Raw genomic sequence first — 20,935 nt, 5'->3', positions numbered from 1 at the left:
GCCGCGGCTTCCGTTCTGTTTGAAATCGCGCGGCCGCGGCGGGGCGGGCGCTGCCGAGCGGGGAGCGGCGGCCGGAGCGGCCCGGGGACCGCCGGCAGGTACGGGGGGCTCGGGGACCCCTTTGTGAGCTGGGACTGCCGTGAGGGTGGGATTGGGGACCCTTCAGTGAGCTGGGACTGCCGTGAGGGTGGGATTGGGGACCCTTCAGTGAGCTGGGACTGCCGTGAGGGTGGGATTGGGGACCCTTCAGTGAGCTGGGACTGCCGTGAGGGTGGGATTGGGGACCCTTCAGTGAGCTGGGACTGCTGTGAGGGTGGAAGTGGGGACCCCTCTGTGAGCTGGAACTGCTGTGAGAGTGGGATCGGAGATCCCTCTGTGAGCTGGGACTGCTGTGGAAGTGGGATTAGGGCCCTGTTTATGGGCTTGAGGGCGGGAGGGGTGGCTTGGGTACCTTTCTGTGAGTTTAGGGTGGGGTTGCGGGGGGAACAGACTGAGGATTCTTCTTCAAGCTTGTGGGGTTGGGGAGGGAGGCTTTGGGGGGTGCGGGGCTGGGGGCCCCCTCTGAACTTGGGGGGGTGCGTGGGCTGGTGGAGGGCGGGGCTGAGGGGAGCTCGGGATCTCTTTGAGCTGGGGTGGGACTGGGGGGGAGCGACTTGAGGACCCCTCTGTAAGTTTGGTGTACTGTGGGGTTTGTAGGGATGCTCAGGGACGCCTTTGTGAGCTCTCTGAATTTGATGTGCGGTGGGACCAGGGGCACCTCCAGTGGAGGGGTCTTGGGGGCTTCTTTGTGAGCTTTCATACTAAGATATTTGGGGGAATTTCTGTCAGTTTAGGGATGAAACTGACAACTTGCAGGTAACGGGAGGAGGGTGTCGAGTGTGGGGCTCAGGTGCCCCCTCCGTGAATTCAGTGAAGAGATGAAGATCTTGGGAGCATCTCTCTCAGTTTTGAGGATGGTACGAGGCTGATCCGGGCCTGGGGTGACTCAGGAGTAAAGGGGGGCTAGGGGAGGGTTATGGCGTTTTTTTGTTTGAGTTTCTTCTTCACTTAAAGCACGGCTCGGTGCAGTGTGGGCAGGGATGGTGCTGCCCCGAAAGTCGGAACAGCCTTCCCCAGCCAAGCGGCTCCTCCCCTGCAGTCAGGGGAAGGTCATCGTGAGAGAGTCCGTTCACCGGAAGAGTGATATTTGTTCTGAATTGAGATGTTTGCACTAAAAACATGTATATGTAGCAGTCAGCTCTGTGTCAGTTTGTACGGAAATATTCACAGCACGTACTAAGTTACTTTGCCCCCACGAGTGAGTGCTCTGCATTTCTGCTGCTGGAGGAGTTCAGAAGGATAGTGAGGTAGAAAAATTCAATCCTTGCCCTGCATGTTCAGTGGCTTTTTCAGGCATTTGAGACCATGTTGCTGTTTTGAATATTCTGCCCAGTATTTGTTAAACAACAGGTTATTGCCAGGAAGCCCTCATTTTATAAATGATAGGTACATGAGGTTTAATTGTCTGGTGACACTGAATTTTATGCTCGTTCTCAAATACAGAATGACTGCTTGTACATGGATAAATATTCTTCTAAAACTAGGAGTAGTTTCATTTTGGTTAACTTTAGTAGACACATGGAATTGTTTGTGTTGAAAGGGACCTTGAAGATCACTCAGTCCCTGCCAGGAGCAGGGACACCTTCCACCAGATCACGTTGCTCAAAGCCCTATCCAACCTGGCCTTGAACTTTGTTTTGCTTTAGTGGAAATCTTGCTGCCTCTCACAATGCTTGCTTTGGAAACTGTCTGTGTGTATTTGAATAAAACCTCCCTTCCCCTTTCACTTTATCACAGCTACTAGTTAATGAACTTGTGAAGTATAATTCACATCAAATCTTTATTGTAAGGTTTTAAAATAAATGGTGAATTACTTTTAATGATTTAATCCTGGAAAGAAATTTGATTTTTAGACTTAATATCTAAAACTCTCTGTACATGGGGTGTATGTATGTGGTGTCAATTTACTGGGTATTTTAATGATCTGAAATTGGTTTAGCAAAGGTGTACAAGTAGCTCAGTGAGAAAACTGCAGAATTCTCCAAGTAAACCTCCCCTGCTTATGCAGCTTGTTTTAGAAGGTGTTGACAACTTTATCATGTCCTAGGCTTGTTTCTTAAGTAATTGCAGTAAAAAACTTGAGTGTAAAGATACACTTGATCTGTTGTCTTGCTTTTTAGTTTGGAATGAAGGAAAGCAATGAAGTCATTTCAAGTTCTACAAGTGGTTAATGTAAAAATACTTTATTCATAACATAACTTGAGCTGAAGCATTAATATGATGAATAAAGAAGGAATGAAGGAATAGCTTATACAGGCATGCTTTGCATGCCATTGCTTCTGTAGCCATTGTTTGCATTCCATTGCTGATTAAAAGTTCTGTTGTCAGGCTTGCAGACAAAGTAGCTGGGTATGGAGCAAACTTCCCCAAAAGGATTAAGGAGTGGGGAAATGTGTGTGTAGGCTGAAGTACAGAAATTTGAATATATCAGGGCAATGAGATTGAAAATGTCAGAGTATTCTGGTTACCTCTTCATGACAGTGAAAACAATCATTTGTAGTCTTCCTCAGCTGATTTTCTGGATTCATCTTGAATGCATGATGGAAAAAGAAGCTAAGGTTTGGTCAAATCAAGCATGTGAGGTCACTTGGAATGGTTATCCATTGCAGAAAGCCAACATTGTCCTCCACTTGGTGCTACTGATTATCTTGCATAACTGCTACAAGATAACACATCAGTTCTTATGAAATAAATTGCTTTTATAGCTGTCTTTCAGATAACTAACTGCACTTCTCAGATGTCATCCTTCATGGACAATGATTATGCTTAGATCTTCCTTACCGTGCTTTCTCTCTTTATTTTAAAAAAAACCTAGCTGTAGTATCACTGAGCATTAGTGTTAAACCTTTAAGAACAGCAGAGGCTCCAATGGGAATGAAAGGTAGACAGAGTTCAAGTACCTATAACTTGCCTGGCATATTTGAAATTTATTCTTTCTGTATTTTTAATTTTTCATCATTAATCTTAGTTGCAGCACAAACCATAGTTTCAAGTCATTCACACTAGTAAGATTTAGATCAGCTTATACGACTTGCTAAAGCTTGTGAGTGTCTAATGTAAGAACAATATTTAAGAAATACCTTTTCAATGACAGTTTTTTTTCTAGATTTGCAAACCACTAATGTCTATGCTGCAAAAGTGCTATGTGTTTTACAAAAGCAGTATGTGCTCAGACAGTGCAGGAAAAAGCTAAATAATTTAATTCAGGACTCTGATTCTAAACACCCCCCAACTAACCAAATTTGTTTTTGCTGTGGCATAATGTAGTCATGAGACTATGTGAGTAAAATAGGGAAGTGGTTGTCATCTGCCCCTTGCAGCAGTGGTAGTTTTGCTTAGCTGGATACCCTGGTACAAGAGACGTGGCTGTGTCATTGCTGGCTCGAATGGTTGGGAATGAGGAAAAGCTGCAGATGACAGAGCTCCCTTTAAAGGATGGGCAGCTTAGTTAGTAAGAGTATAATGTGAACTGTGGAAGGCATAATACCAACAAATAACTTCTCAGACTACTACCAAAAGCAGAGGGGCTGTGCAGTGCTGCACTGAGATACTTTGAGTCTTCTGAGATACTTTTCCATACTACCAGAATTCCTTTGAAGCTGTTGGTCTTTGCTGGCTGCTGCCAGGCTGCCAACTTCTTGATTATCTGAAAGTGCATCTGGCTGGCCACACCCACTCATTCATGCCGTGGTGCTGTGTTTGTTGATGTTCTAGAATGAGTCTGCAGATTTTAAGTGCAGAAAATGGAGAAAACGGAGGAAACATCAAGGATGATCTAACAGCAGACGACTGCGGCTTTTTCTTGGCGCCGCCAGAACCTACAGGGAGACCTTCCATTCTGCGCCCGTCCCAGAAAGAAAACTTGCCACCAAAAACTGTAGCAAAAGCGATGAAGGTAAACTTTTGCCTTTGTATTACTTATGTTCCCTCTGTGGTCTCTGCTACTGAAAGCATTTGCTGTTTGGAGCTTGAAAAACATTGTGCTCATGATTTTCCTTCTACCTCTTCCCCCCCGCCCTTTCTTAAAGGTAACCTTTCAAACTCCTCAAAGAGATCCTCAGACTCGAAAAATCCTAAGTCCTACTATGACAGGCAAACTTGAGACTGCTTTTACACTTGATGATTGTCGTGAAGACTTGCTGGATGATCTTTTAAGTGCACCCTCCGATGCTGAGTGAGTAATGAATTCACTGCTGGTTGTACTAGCCATGTGGGACGTGCTTAAGCTGACTTTTCACTATTATAAACCTGCATAGTTAAAATGTAATTTTGTATTTTATAACAAGATGTAAACTACATAAAGGGACCAAAATTAATGCTGACTGATGCATGAGCTTTTTCAAAGATAAACTTTGCTTAGAAGTATTGACAGTGATTTCAGTTGTACTATTGAATACTGAACTCGAACTCCTCTGTAACTGATTTCATAGAGATGATTATGATATGGATAAACAGCTTAAGAGAAAAGATAGATTGAGTAGAGAATACAAAACTTGCTTATAGTAAGGTTTTCATATGAGAATATAACTATTCTGAAGCTAATCCTTAAACCTAAGCCTTGAAATACCTACTGTTGTGTCCTGGGGAGAAAAATATAAAAAATAAAAATCTGAAGGGTTAGCTTGAATTGAGAGCTGGAGTCAGTGAGTATTAATATTAAAGAAACTTTAGCAACACAAAGTGAATATAACATCAATCACAAGTATAAACAAGTTTATTTGCCTTTATAGTCTAGCAGCCTGGGTCTCAAAGTGGCTCAAGGAGACTGTCTAGAGAAAAGCATAAAATCTACAGTGTTTCAATTTATGGGTGTCTTTTAAGAAGCCTCAGTGTATCTTTTGTTACTGACTTTTTTTCTGCCTCTATTTAAACATGTGTAAACATCTGACAGCTGTAATTTCCAGGAGCAACGAGTCTTAGGTCTTAGTTTTTCCTTCTGCAAGGAAATACACCCTTTTGTTTTTAACTACCCAATACTTTCATTTGACCCCTATTTTTGTTATTTGTAAGAGGAGAAAGGTGGGAACACTTAAATGTTCTTTAAATGTGTAACTTTGCTTCAACTGCCTATTTCCATGTGTGGTCTAGTTTAGAATAGTACTTCTAAGCTTACCACCACAATTAAATTACTTAATATCATTTATGTCCCAAACTCATTGCTTGCACAAATAAACAAAGATTTAGTACTTAAAAAGTTCAAGTGAGTAAAAAGGGTCAGCACTAAAATGGCTTTAGTTAGAGCATAATTGTGCCAACACGTTGCTTGTACTGTAGGTGCCCTTTCTAATTTTAAAATGCAAGTATTTGTTTGTAGCAAATAATCTGAAGGGCTCAGTGTTGCTTAAGGGTGTCACTCTTAACAGTCACAAGTGATTGACGTTCCAGCAAGGTGTCTCGCTCTTGACTGGCATTTATTAGGTTAAACACTGAAGGAGAGTGGGAGGGACCTGAGTAGTTGGAGCAGCTTGGGGCTGAGCTATTGCACGGAAGAGGCGCTCCAGCCGGGTGAGAAGGACTTCTTCAACTCTTATCTCCCGCCTTTGCTTTCGAGTTTATCAAAGTGGAGTTTTTAGTGAGTGGCTTTTAATCGTGTTCTGTTCTACAGCATATAAGGATGGCACATAGAAATAATAACTTTATGGAGAGACAAAACAATGGGAGGAAATCCTGTTTCAGGAAGTAATGACTTAACTCTCTGTAGTCTGAGAATAAGCTTCAGAAGTTGTGTAGAGTTTAGGGAAATAAAGTGGAGAGCAATAATTTGTAGAATTCTTAGCAATAGTGAGTACACAAATCTTTAACCTGTTTCTTTTCTTAGAGAATCTTATTCTCTTACTGAGGAAGTGTATTCTTGTATATCACTCTGCTCTTCAGAAGTGTTGTACAGAGCTTAGAGTGCCTGAAGTCCAGGTTCTGTTTTGGTATGTAGGCCCTCATAGATCGAATGCTGGTGCACATTTTCATGGGGGAAAATACTTGACAGAATGACCAGACAAAGTAATGACTGGAATGGGAGAACCTGAATCATGACTTGGTTTGGTCCCAGACTTGAGTCTGTCATGACTCAGAGGTTAATCTGCATGGAGATATACTAGGAGCTGTGTTTGAGCTGCTTACTGTCAATAACTCCTCCTAAGCAATGGGTGTTTCACTGCCTGGTGAAATGGAAATGTCCATGTGTTGTGGTCAGTAGGGTGGTCTCCAGGGATGGCTGGCATAAGGTAACAACGCTGTGTAAAACAGGTACCTTAAGGATGCTGAGTAACTTCTAGGATTGATCTCCCTATAGTTCCTTGTACCTGAGCTCATAAATTCTGACTGTTCAAGTGGCAACTGAATTTTTGCTATTACAATATTCTTTTGCTGTTGCTGACTTATTGCAAAGGTCCTTGTGCAAAGATGGTTTCAAGTGGTGCCTGAAAAATAACTGGTATGTGATCTCTTCTACATGCAGCACATGCCAACAAAAGACTGAAGCCGAAGCAGACAATACACAAATGCCAGAGAAGGTCAGTGTGGCTCCTTACCCAGATGATGAGATGCCAGTGAAGAGTCGAGGTTCTTACAATATTGATTTTGATAACTTAGATGACATCAATCCTTTTCAAAGTTCAGCTCAGTTGCCTTATTCTCCTGGAAATCTTCAGAAGTCTCCTGTAAAAGTATCTAGCAGCCCTGAGAAAACTTCTGAAAAAAGCAATGATTCTCTTCTGACAAAAGATACAGCTCCTTTTGCTTCAACCACAGCAAGTACAGAGTGTTTAAGTGAAGAGCAAACTCTCCTCTCTGCAAAAGAATCCACATTGAGTGAGCTGGAGCCTGTCAAAACCACCCTGTCCCCTAAGCAAGCACTTAGTGACTCTGAGAGGGATGTGAAATCTTCCACAGATGTGAGCCAAACTGATGATTTGTTGGGATTAGCAGAGGCACCTACACCTCCTGTACAGTTACCTGGCAATTTAGGTCCCAGTAATTCTGATGTAACTGGTTCTTCTAAAGCTGGGGAATCAAAGCTTCAGGATGTTTCAGTAGCAGAGAAAGCCTCTGGAGAAGAGTCAAAGCCTGATGAAGATCTGGCTGTCTCCAAAGGGAAACCTGCAGAAAAGCCTGATGCCCCCAAGACTGGACCAGTGAAACTTGAATTTGACTTTGATAATGCCCCTGCTAAAAAAGCACCTCCTAAAAAACTAGGTAAAAGAACTGGAATTAAGCCACCCTCCAAAAAAATTCCTATTACCAAAACAAAACCAGAGAATACAGAAGTGCAAAATAAAAGTAATGTGGAAGATGAAATCCCTGTTCCTAAAGCATCTTATAAGTTTGATTGGGACAAACTGGATGATCCAAACTTCAATCCATTTGGAGGAGGCTCTAAAATTTCCACCTCACCCAAGCGTTCTAAACCCAGCTCTCAGAAAGTTCACCTGGAAGAGGAGCAGGATAGCACCACATCAAGAAGGGACCCTCTTCCAGTGGAGCAGGATAATGATCCGAGTACTTGTGAAACTCCTGAAAAATTGGAACCCAAAAATCTGTAAGTAAATTTGTAGCTGAATGCAGGAGCACCTTGAACTCGTGTGAGAAAAGTTAGACACTATCTCAGACTGGTTGATTCCTACTTGTTTGACTTCCTCCCTCCCACGTTGGCTCAGTCTGTTGTTGTAATCTTTAACCCAATTATGTTGCAACAGCAAAGATCTCATTGGAGAAACTATCCCAAGGTGACTGCTCTAAGCAAAAGATATTCTTAAATCTGGAAGAATGGGAGGGAGCAGGCTTAGGTGGAAAGAGCATTGGTCACGTGTCTCTTTCCCCAGTCGTTCAAGATGAGAGGAAAATGTGGAGAACCAGGGCACTGCTACTGTCTTTAAGTGACATGAGTAAGTAGGCAGCAGTGTTGCACAGGGACCAGGCAATTCTGTTCTCTGCTGAAGTCTAAGGACCTGTTTCTTCCCTGTGCGTTCTTGGTATCTAAATGCTATCTCCAATAAAAGGGCTTGTCCCTGAACCTGCATGTTTTTGGCACCATAAACTTTTTATTTATGTGCTTTGTTGCCTTTCCTAGAAAGTGTAGCTATTGAAGTGTTGGTGTTACTAGAGACAGTCAGGTGCTTGGCAGAGCTACACTGACACAAGTTGTTCATTTGACAGAATTGTTTGCTCTCTTGATCCCTGTGTAATGTGATCAGTTACTGTTTACCAAGGTGAAAAGTTTACCTACTGCTGACAGCACAAGCTGAAATATTGGGCTTCCCTAATGATGTTCTGTGCTTTACAACAATAATCACAACATTGCTTTGGAAAGATGTAGCAGGCTGCTTGTAATTCTCTTCTGAATCTTTAATTGAAAAATAGTAAGGAGCCTAACAGATGGAAATATGAGAGCAATGCTAAGTGCATAGAAATAAGTGATATTGCTTTGACTTTCTGCTTCCTAGATAACTCCTGATGGAGGGAGAGCTTTCTGTCACTTGTCACCAGGCAAGACAGTGAATTTACATCCCCACCGTCTGTAAAGCTTCCTGTGCTGTGGCAGTAGAAACTCTCAAAGGAGCTAACTTTGTTCAGTGCTTTAGAGTATCTGGTAATACAAAATTCAGAACTATGAGACTTAAATTTTTACTTACTTTTTTTCTTTCTTTAGGGAAATAGTTAAGCAGAGTGAGGTAGATGATGTGCCAAGAGCTCAAGAAGAGAAGCCAGGAGATAAAGCAGAAGCTGAACTTCCAGGAGAGAAAGACATGGTAAGGTATAAGAAAGATAGCCAGCTCTTACCAGGTTGTTCCATGAAACACTCCTTTGACTTAATGACTTAATCTTGTGAAAGCTATTTTTTATATTTTGTCTAAGAATTAGTGGGTTTATGCATCTTCAGCAGCTCTAGAGGGAATATCAACTGAGCAGACTTGTCTTTTGAAGGTAACATCAGAGACAGCCAAATTGGTACCTTGGTATTTAATATCTTTTTTGATCAGCAGTCACATATAAGGACAAACTTAGGGGTGTGGACTCTAAAAACGTGACTCCTGTATAATATGAGCTGTACTCAGTGTTGGCAGTTTAATTTCTATGCCTGTGAACTCTTGCTTCATTATGTTGGCTACCCAGCTAGTTTATGACAAACCAATTTGGTCATTACAATTTTTATTGCATTTAAGGAATTATTTTAACAGTAGAAAGGATTGTGTTTTTCTCATCAGGAGAAGCAAATGAGCCCATCTAAAACATCTTCAGCTGATGTTGTCCCCTCTCAAGATAATTTGGTTTCCACTGACAGTGGAAAAAAGTCAATGTCCGTAGGAGAAGTTAAACCCAGCTCCCAGAGAAATGAAATACCAACAGGTGAGGAGACAGCTAATGCTGAACCTGAAGAGTTCTTCAGACCATCATCAGAAGGTAAGGGCCTGTCTTTGAAACAGACTGAGAATACGGTATTACAGTATATGTAGATATTTTTCTACTTGAGTTTTGGCTTGGACTCTGGTTTTGTCTCATTCTGCTCTTCTGAAAGGACTGCAAAACCTACAATCACTAGACTAGCAGTGCTGGGAAATGTACCTCAGTGTATTTCTAAGGTCAAAAAGCTGAGTGTTAGCATTCAGCTGTCTGGGAGGATAAAATTTAGACTAGTAGAGAAACAATCCATTTAGGGTTTCAGTGGCAGTTTTCTGTGCTGAAAAAATGCTCCTTTAAATTAAATTCTAGTATTCCTTGTAAATTAAGAGCAGTGTAACTGTCTGAGTCTTGCTGATTACTGCAGACCTTAGCGCTACCTGAGTACTGGTTTCATATTGCAGTGTGGATGGTCTTTCTGCACTTGCATGTTTGTCTTGAAAGCTTTTTCCATAGCTGGGACCACTTGGAGGTGTTTTTCCTTGTAGAAGCATTGTGTGAAAGTATGAGCAAATTATTTGCCTGCAGTGCAGTCTGTCATTTTCCTTCAGACTGGGGTGGATTCACTAGTTGGGAAACGGCTGGGACTTCACTGTTCAAGTCTGAACTGTGTGCTAGTTTTAATGATGAGCTTGACAGTCATACTCTTTCATGGTGCAAAATAGAGTATCTGATTGTGTGTGTCACTTTAACCACAGAACAACAGAAGTTCTTCATCTGTATGTTAAATTCTGCATATTCTTACAGGTATTTGGGGGCAAATGGAAGCTTTACGTTTGCTTAGCTTAAAAATCTTCACCTGATTTTTTTTTTTCAGATCTAGATAGGCAATATTTTAAACAAGTGAAGAAATGGAACTCATGAGAATGAAAGCAGAGATTTGTTTGCTTTATACACATATCTGTGTGTTGCTGTCTGTGGTAAGACCATATGACAATATTGCATCTTCATTGTATTGTTTCTATTTTTTTCCAGTTCTAGGAATGGGCATAGAAATAGACTATCTGGAACAGTTTGGGACTTCATCAGTAAGTATGACAATGAAATGTTTGGTTTGCCTCCCTGGCAGGGTGGAGAGGAAAGTAAAGAGGAAACTGTTAAGCTTTTAATTGTTTTTGGGAAATAATTTCACCTTCAATTGTCTGCAGAAATACAGGTTCTGTTCCAAAGGAATTGTGGTAACAAGGGTGGGCAGGGGGTGATGCTGGAAAGAAATGTACTTATAAGCAAATCAACTAAAAATCACATCTCTTGCTTTCAATTTGCAAAGGTGCTTTTTCTTTAATAGCAGTGAAACCAAGGTGGATGGTGTTTCATTTCTGGTGGTTGCAAGAACATGATATTTTGAAAGTGCAGGATCATTGTTTCAAAATTATTTTTAAGATTTTTTGCTTTATGGCCAGTTTCAGTAAATTTGTCTCTATATTGGGCATGTTATGTTTTAATCAGCTCAGCTTCATCTTTCTTTGTCCTGCTTCAGTCCAGAGTAAGAGTAGCTCTGAATGTACAGTGCATACATTGAATCAAAATAGTTTTTTGGTCATGCTGTGTTTGTCATTATTGTATGAGCAGAGACAGAGAATGGCATACACTGCTTATTCAGCTTACATTACTGTCCTTCCCTTTCACTGTCTTCTGCTGGTCTTGAATAGTTCATAAGGGTTTGCCCTTTTGATTCTGTCTGTGAGCAGATTGAGTTCACTTGATATTACATAAGGACTTAAGCATGTGGGCACAGAGTTCTCTTATGTAATTTTTCTCTTGAGAACAATGCTCTGGCCACTGAAGAACAGACTCACTCACTCTCCAGAGGATTGTTTGTGTGTGGGTGGGATGTATGTGTTATGCTCTGAAGCAACTTATCTGCCAGTTTATGCCTCTTTCCCTTCAGTTCAAAGAGTCAGCCTTGAGAAAACAGTCCTTGTATTTGAAGTTTGACCCTTTATTGAGAGACAGTCCAAGGAAACCATACCAGAAATTGCTTGAAATAAATGAGAATATCATCCCAGCTCCACCTCAGCATGGGTAGGTATTAACTTAGTCTAGGCTGTAGTACATAAAAGTCACAGTTGTTTAAGTTGGAAAAGACCTTCCAGATTATCAAGTCCAACAGCAAAACCAGCATTGGAAGTCTACCACTAAACCATGTCCCCAAGTGCCACATCTGTCTTTTAAATGCCTCCAGGGGTGGTGACTCCACCACTTCCCTGGGCAGCCTGTTCCAAGTGCTTGACCACCCTTGAAGTGAAGAAATGTCCCCTAATGGCAAGTTTAAACCTCCCATGGTGCGACTTGAGGCTGTTTCATCTAGTCTTCTTTGGGAGAAGAGACCAACACCCACCTTGTACAACTTCCTTTTGTGTAGTTGTAGAGTGATAAGGCCTTCCTTGTGCCTTCTTTTCCCAGACTGAACATTCCCAGCTCCTTCAGCTTCTCATCAGAGTTGTGCTCCAGGTGCTTCTCCAGCTCTGTGCCCTTCTCTGGACTTGCTCCAGCACCTCAGTGTCTTGTAGTGAGGGGCCCAAAGCAGAACGCAGTGTGTGAGGTGTGGCCTCACCAGTGCTGAGTACACGGGGACAATCACTGCCTTGTCCTGCTGGACACACTTGCTGATGCAGGAGCTTTACAAAGAAAGGCAGCACTTGAATTTAATGGTGTCTATTTGTTCATTTTTAGTCCTGTTGCTGATGTAAGTAAATTGCTTGAGGAACCTGAAAAGCCTCTAGTGAGTCTTCAAACAGAAGAAAAACCAAAAGGACTAGATCTTCTGGGGACATTTACAACTTCTGTAAGGGTGCCTGCAATGCTATTAGGTTTCACATTGATATTTTGGGAAAGTTATAGCCTAAGTCCTAGACTTGAGACTTAGGCAGATATTTAAGGATCACATAATGTGATAAATGTTTAAACTCTTGTTTGAACCAGATTGGATACTCACTTATATCAAAGTTGAACTTTCTGATGGACTTAATTTTTTTTTAAAGTATTAGAAATATTTTTTGTGGAAACTGGTGCCATTGCACATGGTGGTGTAGGTGAATTTGAGCTGTTTTTAAGAATGCTTTAGTGAGGCGATCTTTTTATTTTAAATGCAGGTGAAGCTGGACAAGACAAGCCTGTATTTTAGTTGCACTGCTGAGATGAAAAGCACTTTGATTAAACTCGATGCTTTACAGTCTATGGTTCATAGCTCAAACAGTCTTTTATGAACAGATCTGTACACAGCAGAGTTTTACTTGTGGGGAACAGTGTGGTGTTATCTGCTTTGTTTCTGATAGCTGTAATTGGTGGATAGCAGCACTAGTTACACCATGCAGATTTCTTTTAGAACTAGGTAGTTACTTGTAAAGTTATGGAGGTATTTTGTGTGTTTAACTAACAGATGTTGACTTAGCATTGAATCTGTGCATGGATCTAATCAATGGTATGACAATGGGAATCTGTTGAAACTTTCCTTTTTTTTCCTCCTCACAGGACACAGGGCCCCTGATTCCAAACTCCCTGAGTGGTGATGTTCCTCCAGTTCCTTCTACAGACACTGCTGTGGATGCTATTATAGATGTGCTAAAATACAGCCAAAAAGACATGGATGCAGTGGTATGGTGGCCCTTCTAAAACAGAACTTGGCATAGCCTTGGAAGAGTTCCTTTTGTTTGTATTATCTGGGATAAATCTCTAGTTCTCATTGTACTTGACATAGGCATCTCAATGCAAAAAGCTGTACACCTTATGTGAACTGTAGGAATGGAACTCTGCAGAGCTAATACCTAAGGAAATAGGGTAAACTTCATTACTAGTCACAGTCTGCCTTAGAACTGGTCAGGGTTAAAAAGCACATGATATCAGATGGGATGGTCAGGCTTAACATCAGGGATCTGAATAATCTTTATTGCACTAGGCAGGAAATACATGCTGCTCATGCCAATGAAAGATAATGATTTTTTAATTTAATGTACCTAAACCAAGATATAACTGTAGTGCCAATTCAGTGCTGTGATCAAGTCTCTTTTTTGTGGGATGAGAAGGCACAACAGTATGCACAGCTAATAAAATGAAGGTGAGATCTGGAGCTCACTCTGGAGGAGAAGAACATTAATGGAGGAAGAACGAAGTAGTTGGTAGAATCTCAAGCATATTCTGTAACTACAGAAATTGCCTTCAAACTGCCATTTTTTTGCTGATGCAAGAAGATTTATGAACCTGTTCACTTAAAATTGAGTACTCGATTCATTATGACCTCTGGGTTATTTAACTCTACAAACACTAAGTAATATAAGAGGAATATCTAAGCATAAGTGCTCTTAAAGCTAATTCCTGAGTGCTCTACTGCAGGCAGTGACACTAAGGACACAAACGAAGATGGCCTGTGATTATTTGCTGCTTAAGTTATTCTTTCCCTTTAGACTATAGAGATAGTGTCTTTTCTAGGAATAACCCTCTTATTTAGGAGGTGACCTTTACCCAGCAAATTGTCTGTTACAGGAAAACTAGTGCAGCTTTGACAGGGAACAGGTCTTAGTGCATTGATATGAAATTAAGAACTTATATGTAATAGCAGGGAGTAAAGCTTGTAATATCTTAAAATTGCTGCTGAAATTTCTTGTTTGAAATAACTGTTTTAAACATGCAAGAATAGTTGTAGGTGTGACTGAATGGCTCCAGCTGTCTTACTGAAACAAATAAAAAGGCTTGGAATTACTGTATTAACCTGAAAGGAAGACACACTAAACTTCAAGACTTTTGTTTTGGGTTGGGGTTTTTTTTGAAACAACTTTCGTTGTGTTTCCATCTTCGCACATTTTTTGTTTTTGTAACATTTGCTTCTAGCATAACTATCACTACTTTATATTGTATATATTCCATTTTCACTTTGCCATGCTTCCTTGTCATCTGAAATACTGCACTACATTTAAAGTGAGTTTGCTCCAAAAGGCATACTGAAAATTCAGTGTACCACTGTATACTGTGCAGTTCTGGGGCAAAATTAATAATAGTCTTGTGTTTTCACCTTGTCTTGTTTAAAATATCAGGCTTTTATGTATTTTGGGCCTCTGTCGTTGAAGGCTTCCCACACTGCAGTCAGCTCTTTGTTACAGTTCTTAAACATGTTTGGGTTTCTATGATGGCGTTTGCACAAGGCATTTAGCAAAGAATGCCTGTGCTCTTTAATACTGTTACCGTGAGCTCTGCTTTAATTCAACTGGTGTGAAATAGATATGATGATTCTTAAATCAATTGGGATATCTTTTAATCCTCCCCCTACCATGTTTCCAAATTTAGTGTTGAACATAAATGACTTCAAATAGTAATTTGATCTTGCATAGGCCTCTTGTATTTGTTCTCTCATGTTAAGATTAGCAGACTTGTGTAGTGCTTTCTTTTGTCTACCTTGTGAGTAGGACAGAAACATGTCTCTTATTTGAGAGAATGTTCCTTGGCCAGTTATATCCTCAGAAGTTTTATTGATCTGCAAATGCAGTAAGAGTAGCCAAGATGTTGATATTGCCATTTGAAGACACATTGGGTATGAAGACATGGTAGTTATCAGCACGTATGCAAAATCTTTCTGTCTAAATCTTACTTATGTCAAGTTTGTAATGAAATAACTTTGATTCTGTTAAGCAACAGAACTTATTTTTCTTCCTATTGACTTATAAGTATACCTAAACTTCCCTTCAGACTGCTTTTAGTATCAAATATTTTATCTCTTTTTTGTGCAAGAAATAAAGGTTTACTTTTTCACCCTTCAAGGTTCAAGAGAAAGAGTTGGAGACTCAGGAATGGAAAACCAAGTATAATAAGCTTTATATGGAATACCAAGAAATGGGGTATGAACCTCTCCTGACTTTTATATCTACTTATTTACTTCAGATAGGGTTTTTCTAACTTATGTTCAATGATGGTTTTTTAATGATTTTTAGGAAAATAGTTGCTGAGTTTGAACAGACAATAACACAAGTTATGGGTAAGTTCCATATTTACACTTTGAATGCCTTGCGGGACTGGGCCTGCTTAGCCTGGGGTTACTAAGTGGGGTTGATCCTCTTTCACTTCTGATGACCTTAATATTTCATCTGCTTCCAGGGTGAGTGTAAGATTTCAGACAAGGTGGTTAGACCAATGATTTTATGCATATTTATACAGACATGATATCACTCACTAGGTAACTATCACTTTCTGAATCGGGCATGAACACAACTAACTTTTTCTTATTCTCAGGTGGAGTGTGAGTTGTTTATTAAAACTGGCAGATTTGGTTGTCAGCACTTCATGTATTGACTGTTTATTACCTGAGATTATTATGGGTCAAGATATCATTAGGAGTCCTTGCTGCACAGATCTGGCCTTTGCTTCAGTCAAGTTTGTGGCTTCAAAACTAGGAAAGACAGTGAAACTCTTATTGTATAGGTACACTTCCTTAATTCAAAACTGAATATACTACTTTGCTTAAATTTAGTTATTTAAGGAGACCGAAATTGTGCCAGTTTTTTTGTGCTTTAAGCCCATGGGAAACATAGCTCAGGTCTGCTAACACAAACTTGTCCTGAAAGTCTGCTGTGCTAGTTTGACCTGTTACCCCAGTCTTCTTCAGATCTTCCAGCTGTTGTGTATGTTTAATGAGAACAAATATTTTTGAATTCTTTGCTTCTATCACACAGTTTGAGGCTCCTGTTATGGTAAACTAGGGTGGAGTATTTTGACTACATTACAGAAGAAACAGTGCTTTAGGCCAGCACCTTGTCATCAGTGTTTTATGGCCTCAAGTGCAGTGTGAGGTAGTCTGTAGCAAACAGACAAGGGCTGCTTTCTTAAAAGCACAGAAATGGGGTCTTTCCAGATGAGAGGCTACATTAAGCCTTTTTGCATAAGAGGAAGAATTGAAGGCAGGGGGCCTACTGTTGATTCTGTGGAACTAGTTTTATGCTAATGCACTAACTCTCCTGGGTTAACTCCACTTTCTCTAGAGGATTCTCAGAAGCAGAAGGAAATCTCAAAGAAAGAAATGCAGAAGCTGGCAAAGGAGAAGCAGCAAGCTTTATCAGATCTGGACTCTATGGAGAAGTCTTTCTCTGAACTCTTCAAACGACTTGAAAAACAGAAAGAGGCACTAGAGGGTTACCACAGAGTAAGATGATAAAAAATTAGCTTGTATTTAATGACTGACTTAAAATATAATAATGGTATCTGTTGGAAGCCAAAGTTTCCTCAAACAAATGTGAGGTGTTTCTTGCTGCACACATAATTTTTGTTAATCACAGAGACACTGTCATGTAGCAACTGCTGCACAAGAGCAGCATAATTTTTGTTAATCACAGAGACACTGTCATGTAGCAACTGCTGCACAAGAGCAGCTTGTTTCCCCTACTTCGTGTTGAATGGATGAAAGATGATTTGCTATTACATGTCAGAATGATAATAGTTTATTGGATGCTCTTTACTGAGTTGTGGTTTTTGTTAAAGTCAGGCCTTCATTCTGCAGCCTCTTCAGAGGCTGGAGGAAGGAAGCTAATGAGGATCATCAGCTATGGTTTCCTACTGTGTGAAATGCATAAGAATTGACTCAGATGGTGCTTAAAAAAGTGCCTTCAGATTTTTTTATTCAGTTATCTTTTAATGTCCCTGTTCACTCAAGCTTTAAACTAGCCTGTTAAAAGTTTCATTGTAGTCTAGGTTTGAGAAATGGGCATGATGTCTGTGTTACAACTTCAGTTTCTTCTTTACTAATATGTCAGGCTTCCTTCCATCTTGTGAACCTTCCATTTCTGCCCTAAGTTGGGAAAGCCCTTCGCTTAGTACAGGAGCACTTGGAAACTCAACTGCTAAATTGAAGAGCTGCAATTAGTAGAGAGCCTTATCACTTATTTCAAACAGTTCATACTTCCTATAATAGCTAATAAAATATATTCATAATGTGCCTAGCAATGCAACTTTCTTGCTGTTAATGTTGAATTAATTTACATCGAGGTACCAATCCTGACTGTTTTCATGGGCTCTCTGAAGGAGTTGGATTTTTAGCTATTCTTGGGACACTTGCAACTTAAGACAAAGCTGATTTAGAAAAAATCGAAGCAAAGCAAAAAAAAATCAGTGACCGTAGTTTTAGTGACCTTTGCCTTTATTAGAGTTTGCTACTAAATAGTTTATTGGGAGGAAATAGGGTGAATAAATCTGCTTGCAGAGTTTTGGAAGTTGAAGGGAGGCACTTTAGTCTTTATAGGTCTGTGGGCTTTCATAGCTGTTCCTGTTATTCTGATGAGCTAACACTGCCACTTGTGTGGTCAAATAGCCCATTTGTTCAGGCTCTTCATCCACTAGCACATAAAAAGCTAACTAAGCTTCTTGGGTTTTGGGACAGAATGAAGAACTCCTGAAAAAATGTGCTGAGGACTACTTGGCTAGAATTAAAACAGAAGAGCAGCGATACCAGGCACTAAAGGCACATGCAGAAGAAAAGCTGCAGAAGTAAGTACTGTGTCAAGCAGCCAAGTATTGGGAGTGAAATACAGTTTTCACAGTTGCTGCAGACTGTGTTTCAATAATGCCCGAACTTAGCTTAAATATGTTTAATGTTGAGATTAATCCAAAGTACAAGCATCTCTGTGATTTGCTGTGCTGTCTGAAGGGGATGTAAACACCATCTTGCAACCATTTCAGAGCAAATGAAGAAATTGCCCACGTTCGAAGCAAAGCGGATTCAGAGGCTGCAGCTCTACAAGCAACTCTGCGCAAAGAACAAATGAGGAACCAGTCTCTGGAGAGGAGCCTTGAACAAAAGGTTAGTCAGAATGCCAGGGTTGAGTTTCTTTAAGGTATTGCCTTAGACTAGGTTAAGACCTCCCTTGTACCAGTGCTAGAAGTAGCCATGCTAACTGTGGTGGTTTTGATGGCTGCTGTCCTAGCAGGGTTTGGGAAACTGGCACTGAAACCCAAGAGACCACTGTATTATATCAGGACTTGTCTGTATGTTTAGATTTTTTTGAAGCACAAGGTTTGTTCCCATTGGATTGTGATCAGTTGGGGATACTGAGTCAGGAGGTTACTTGAAGTACTGAAAGAGGTGGTGATCTAACAAACATGACAGAGCAGAATTTGGGAATAAATATTGAATAATGCTTTGGTTCAGCTTGCTCATGAACATGGTTTGTAAGGTGTTAGCACTTGACTATGTGACTGAAGTCTTCAGTACTCTTCAGGTTGTTAATCCTTGTACTTGATATTGTTTCATCTTGCATAGTTTGTCTTAGAATGTTTTGTAAGGGCACATATTTTTCCTTTATTGGACTCCTTCAATGGAAGAAGCTTTTTGAGGGTTAAAAGTCACTGCTGGAAATGCATGGTATTGGTTTTACTGCATCATGCTTATCTCTGCCAGCACTGACGATTCAAAAATGGATAATGACACACTCCTAGTATGGAAAAAATTTTTGTTAGTCTTCAGGCTTATGGCTAAGGTTTGCATAGCTGAGGAAACAGTAGGTCTGTTAGTGGAGAGATGAGACAAGTCATTTAACACAACTGGTTTTGGTCTTGTGATAAATGCAGTAACACTTTGTTAAGAATTCTTATTAAGATGGTTTGACCATGGAAGAATTTCTAGAAACTGGAAATAGTCACGTGTCAGTAAAAGTATCAAAGCATCATTTTAGAGTGTGTCTTGTGAAGATTAAAATCCAAACTGTCGCTGTCTTGCATTTTGGTGTACCCAATGAAGACTTTGAATCTGAACAGTCTCATTTCCCTGGATTGGTTGGTCTCCATGTATTATGGGAAAGTCTGGAAGAAGTGAAAACAGTATAGTGGATTCTGGCTCTTGTCCTGAGGCTCTTAAAGATGCTGTGTGCCCTTTAATGTAGTAGACTGTCCTTTACATTAAATTTGCATTAGCCCCGATCATGTAAATGGACTTTTCCATTTGCTGGCAAATGTCTCTTTGTAACTCAGCTCACTACAAGGTGGTAGCACAGTTTGGGCATACCTGAAACTCACTTTTTTTCTTTCTTCCACAGACTAAAGAAAATGAGGAACTAACGAAAATCTGTGATGACTTGATCTCAAAGATAGAAAAAAATTGATAGCTGTCTTGTAAATATGTTTAGTTTCTCTGACTTGCTGTCCTGTGTGTTTACTCACTTTTTTATGTATGTGGGGAAAAAAATAAAATTTGTTTCACACTTGTCTTGCATATTATTGGCTGTATCTTTTGTAGGAAACATCTGTAAACTTAACTTCAGTTCCCTTTTCCAGTAATCAACAAGGTCTTGCATAACATTTTTACATATTACTCAAAAGAAAATGTTTTAGTCATCATTAGTTGGTTCCCTGTGTAAGAATTCCAAGGTTCTGTATTCCTGATCTGGCTTTGCTGTGGGGGCTCCCCATGTCTGTTTTTCACTTTCTGCTCTCTCACTTAAGTTAAAGCACTCAAGAGTTACAAGATTGTAATAATACTGGACCTGTCACAAATGCTGTGAATTATTTAGTGATGTAAAAAAAATTTGGAACTTCAGTTTGGTTCTGTTAAGATGAGCTGGAGTGATTCTGTTTTTGTAGACAAGCTAAGCAAAGGGCTGAATAGCTGGACTGATTGCCTGCTACTCTCTGTGGGGTTTTTCCATGTCATTAGTCTGTCTGATGATATTGACTTTAAGTCCCCTGTCAAGAGCTCCCTGGCCCTGTTTGTAATGGAAAGCCATGAGAGCTGAAGGCTGCAGGTCACGGGTTATGAAGTCAGCTCTAGGTAATAGCAGATGACGTGTTACCTCACAGGCATTAACAAGATTGTCTCATTGGAAGCTACAGCTTTTTATTTCTAATATTACTTGGGAGGTTATTCCCTCACTTGCCTGGTTTGTAGATGTATCTTCCTCAGGCTGTTGCTGAGAGTGCTCTTAGCTGCACTTGGAGCCCTCCCTTTAAATTAGGGTAGGCTGCCAGGGCAGATGGAAAAATGAGCAGCAGTGCTTGGGAGCCCAGGGTCAACTCCTTGGTGAGGCAACTACTGCTCAGTGTTATGTGTATTGTGAACTGTAGGTAGCAGAACCACTCCTAGAGGAGAGCTAATAATTAACATGCTGTGAGGTAAGGGTGTGGGGAATTTTCTCTCTTAAGTTCTGAACTAACCTGAGGGAGTCAGGGTGACATCACTGGCAACAACACTGAATGCCTGGCTCTTGCAGAAGTTGTGCTGCATTCTGCTTTCTTTGACTCACAGCTTAAGAAAGTGTCAGGTGGTAGTGGAGAAAAAAAATAGCCAGAGAACAGGGGCTGTGAAACGGAAGTTTTCTTTCCCTGCCTTTATGTCCAATAGCAGGAATTGCTCCAGACTCTGTCTTGGGATGTTCCTTTGTAAATAGACAACTCTACCAATGAGAAGTCTTGTACTTGGTCTAATTTGTGAATTATCTTAATAATGGAAACTGATTTCTATTACATTCATAATAGA

General features: G+C 40.4%; 1 protein-coding gene across 2 annotated transcripts; it reads left to right on the top strand.

The window, feature by feature from the left end:
• Nucleotides 1-29: 29 nt before the first annotated feature.
• Nucleotides 30-19,675, top strand: TACC3 (transforming acidic coiled-coil containing protein 3). 2 transcript variants are annotated; one of them, XM_071556969.1, is made up of 16 exons: nt 30-98; nt 3,814-3,994; nt 4,128-4,273; nt 6,554-7,633; nt 8,744-8,843; nt 9,300-9,495; nt 10,468-10,520; nt 11,384-11,517; nt 12,169-12,280; nt 12,967-13,089; nt 15,244-15,320; nt 15,414-15,457; nt 16,458-16,618; nt 17,849-17,955; nt 18,148-18,268; nt 19,500-19,675. In XM_071556969.1, the coding sequence occupies exons 2-16, from the start codon at nt 3,815-3,817 to the stop codon at nt 19,563-19,565; spliced, it is 2,700 nt and encodes an 899-aa protein (XP_071413070.1). In that variant the 5' UTR covers nt 30-98; nt 3,814; the 3' UTR covers nt 19,566-19,675. The 2 variants fall into 2 exon arrangements, with proteins under 2 accessions (XP_071413070.1, XP_071413071.1); XM_071556970.1 differs by lacking the exons at nt 30-98; nt 3,814-3,994; nt 4,128-4,273 and adding an exon at nt 5,539-5,604.
• Nucleotides 19,676-20,935: the final 1,260 nt, after the last annotated feature.

Source organism: Pithys albifrons, chromosome 5, assembly GCF_047495875.1.
Source record: "Pithys albifrons albifrons isolate INPA30051 chromosome 5, PitAlb_v1, whole genome shotgun sequence".
NCBI lineage: Eukaryota > Metazoa > Chordata > Aves > Passeriformes > Thamnophilidae > Pithys > Pithys albifrons.
The sequence above is the reverse complement of the archived record's forward strand: the minus strand, read 5'-3'. Positions and strand labels throughout refer to the sequence as shown.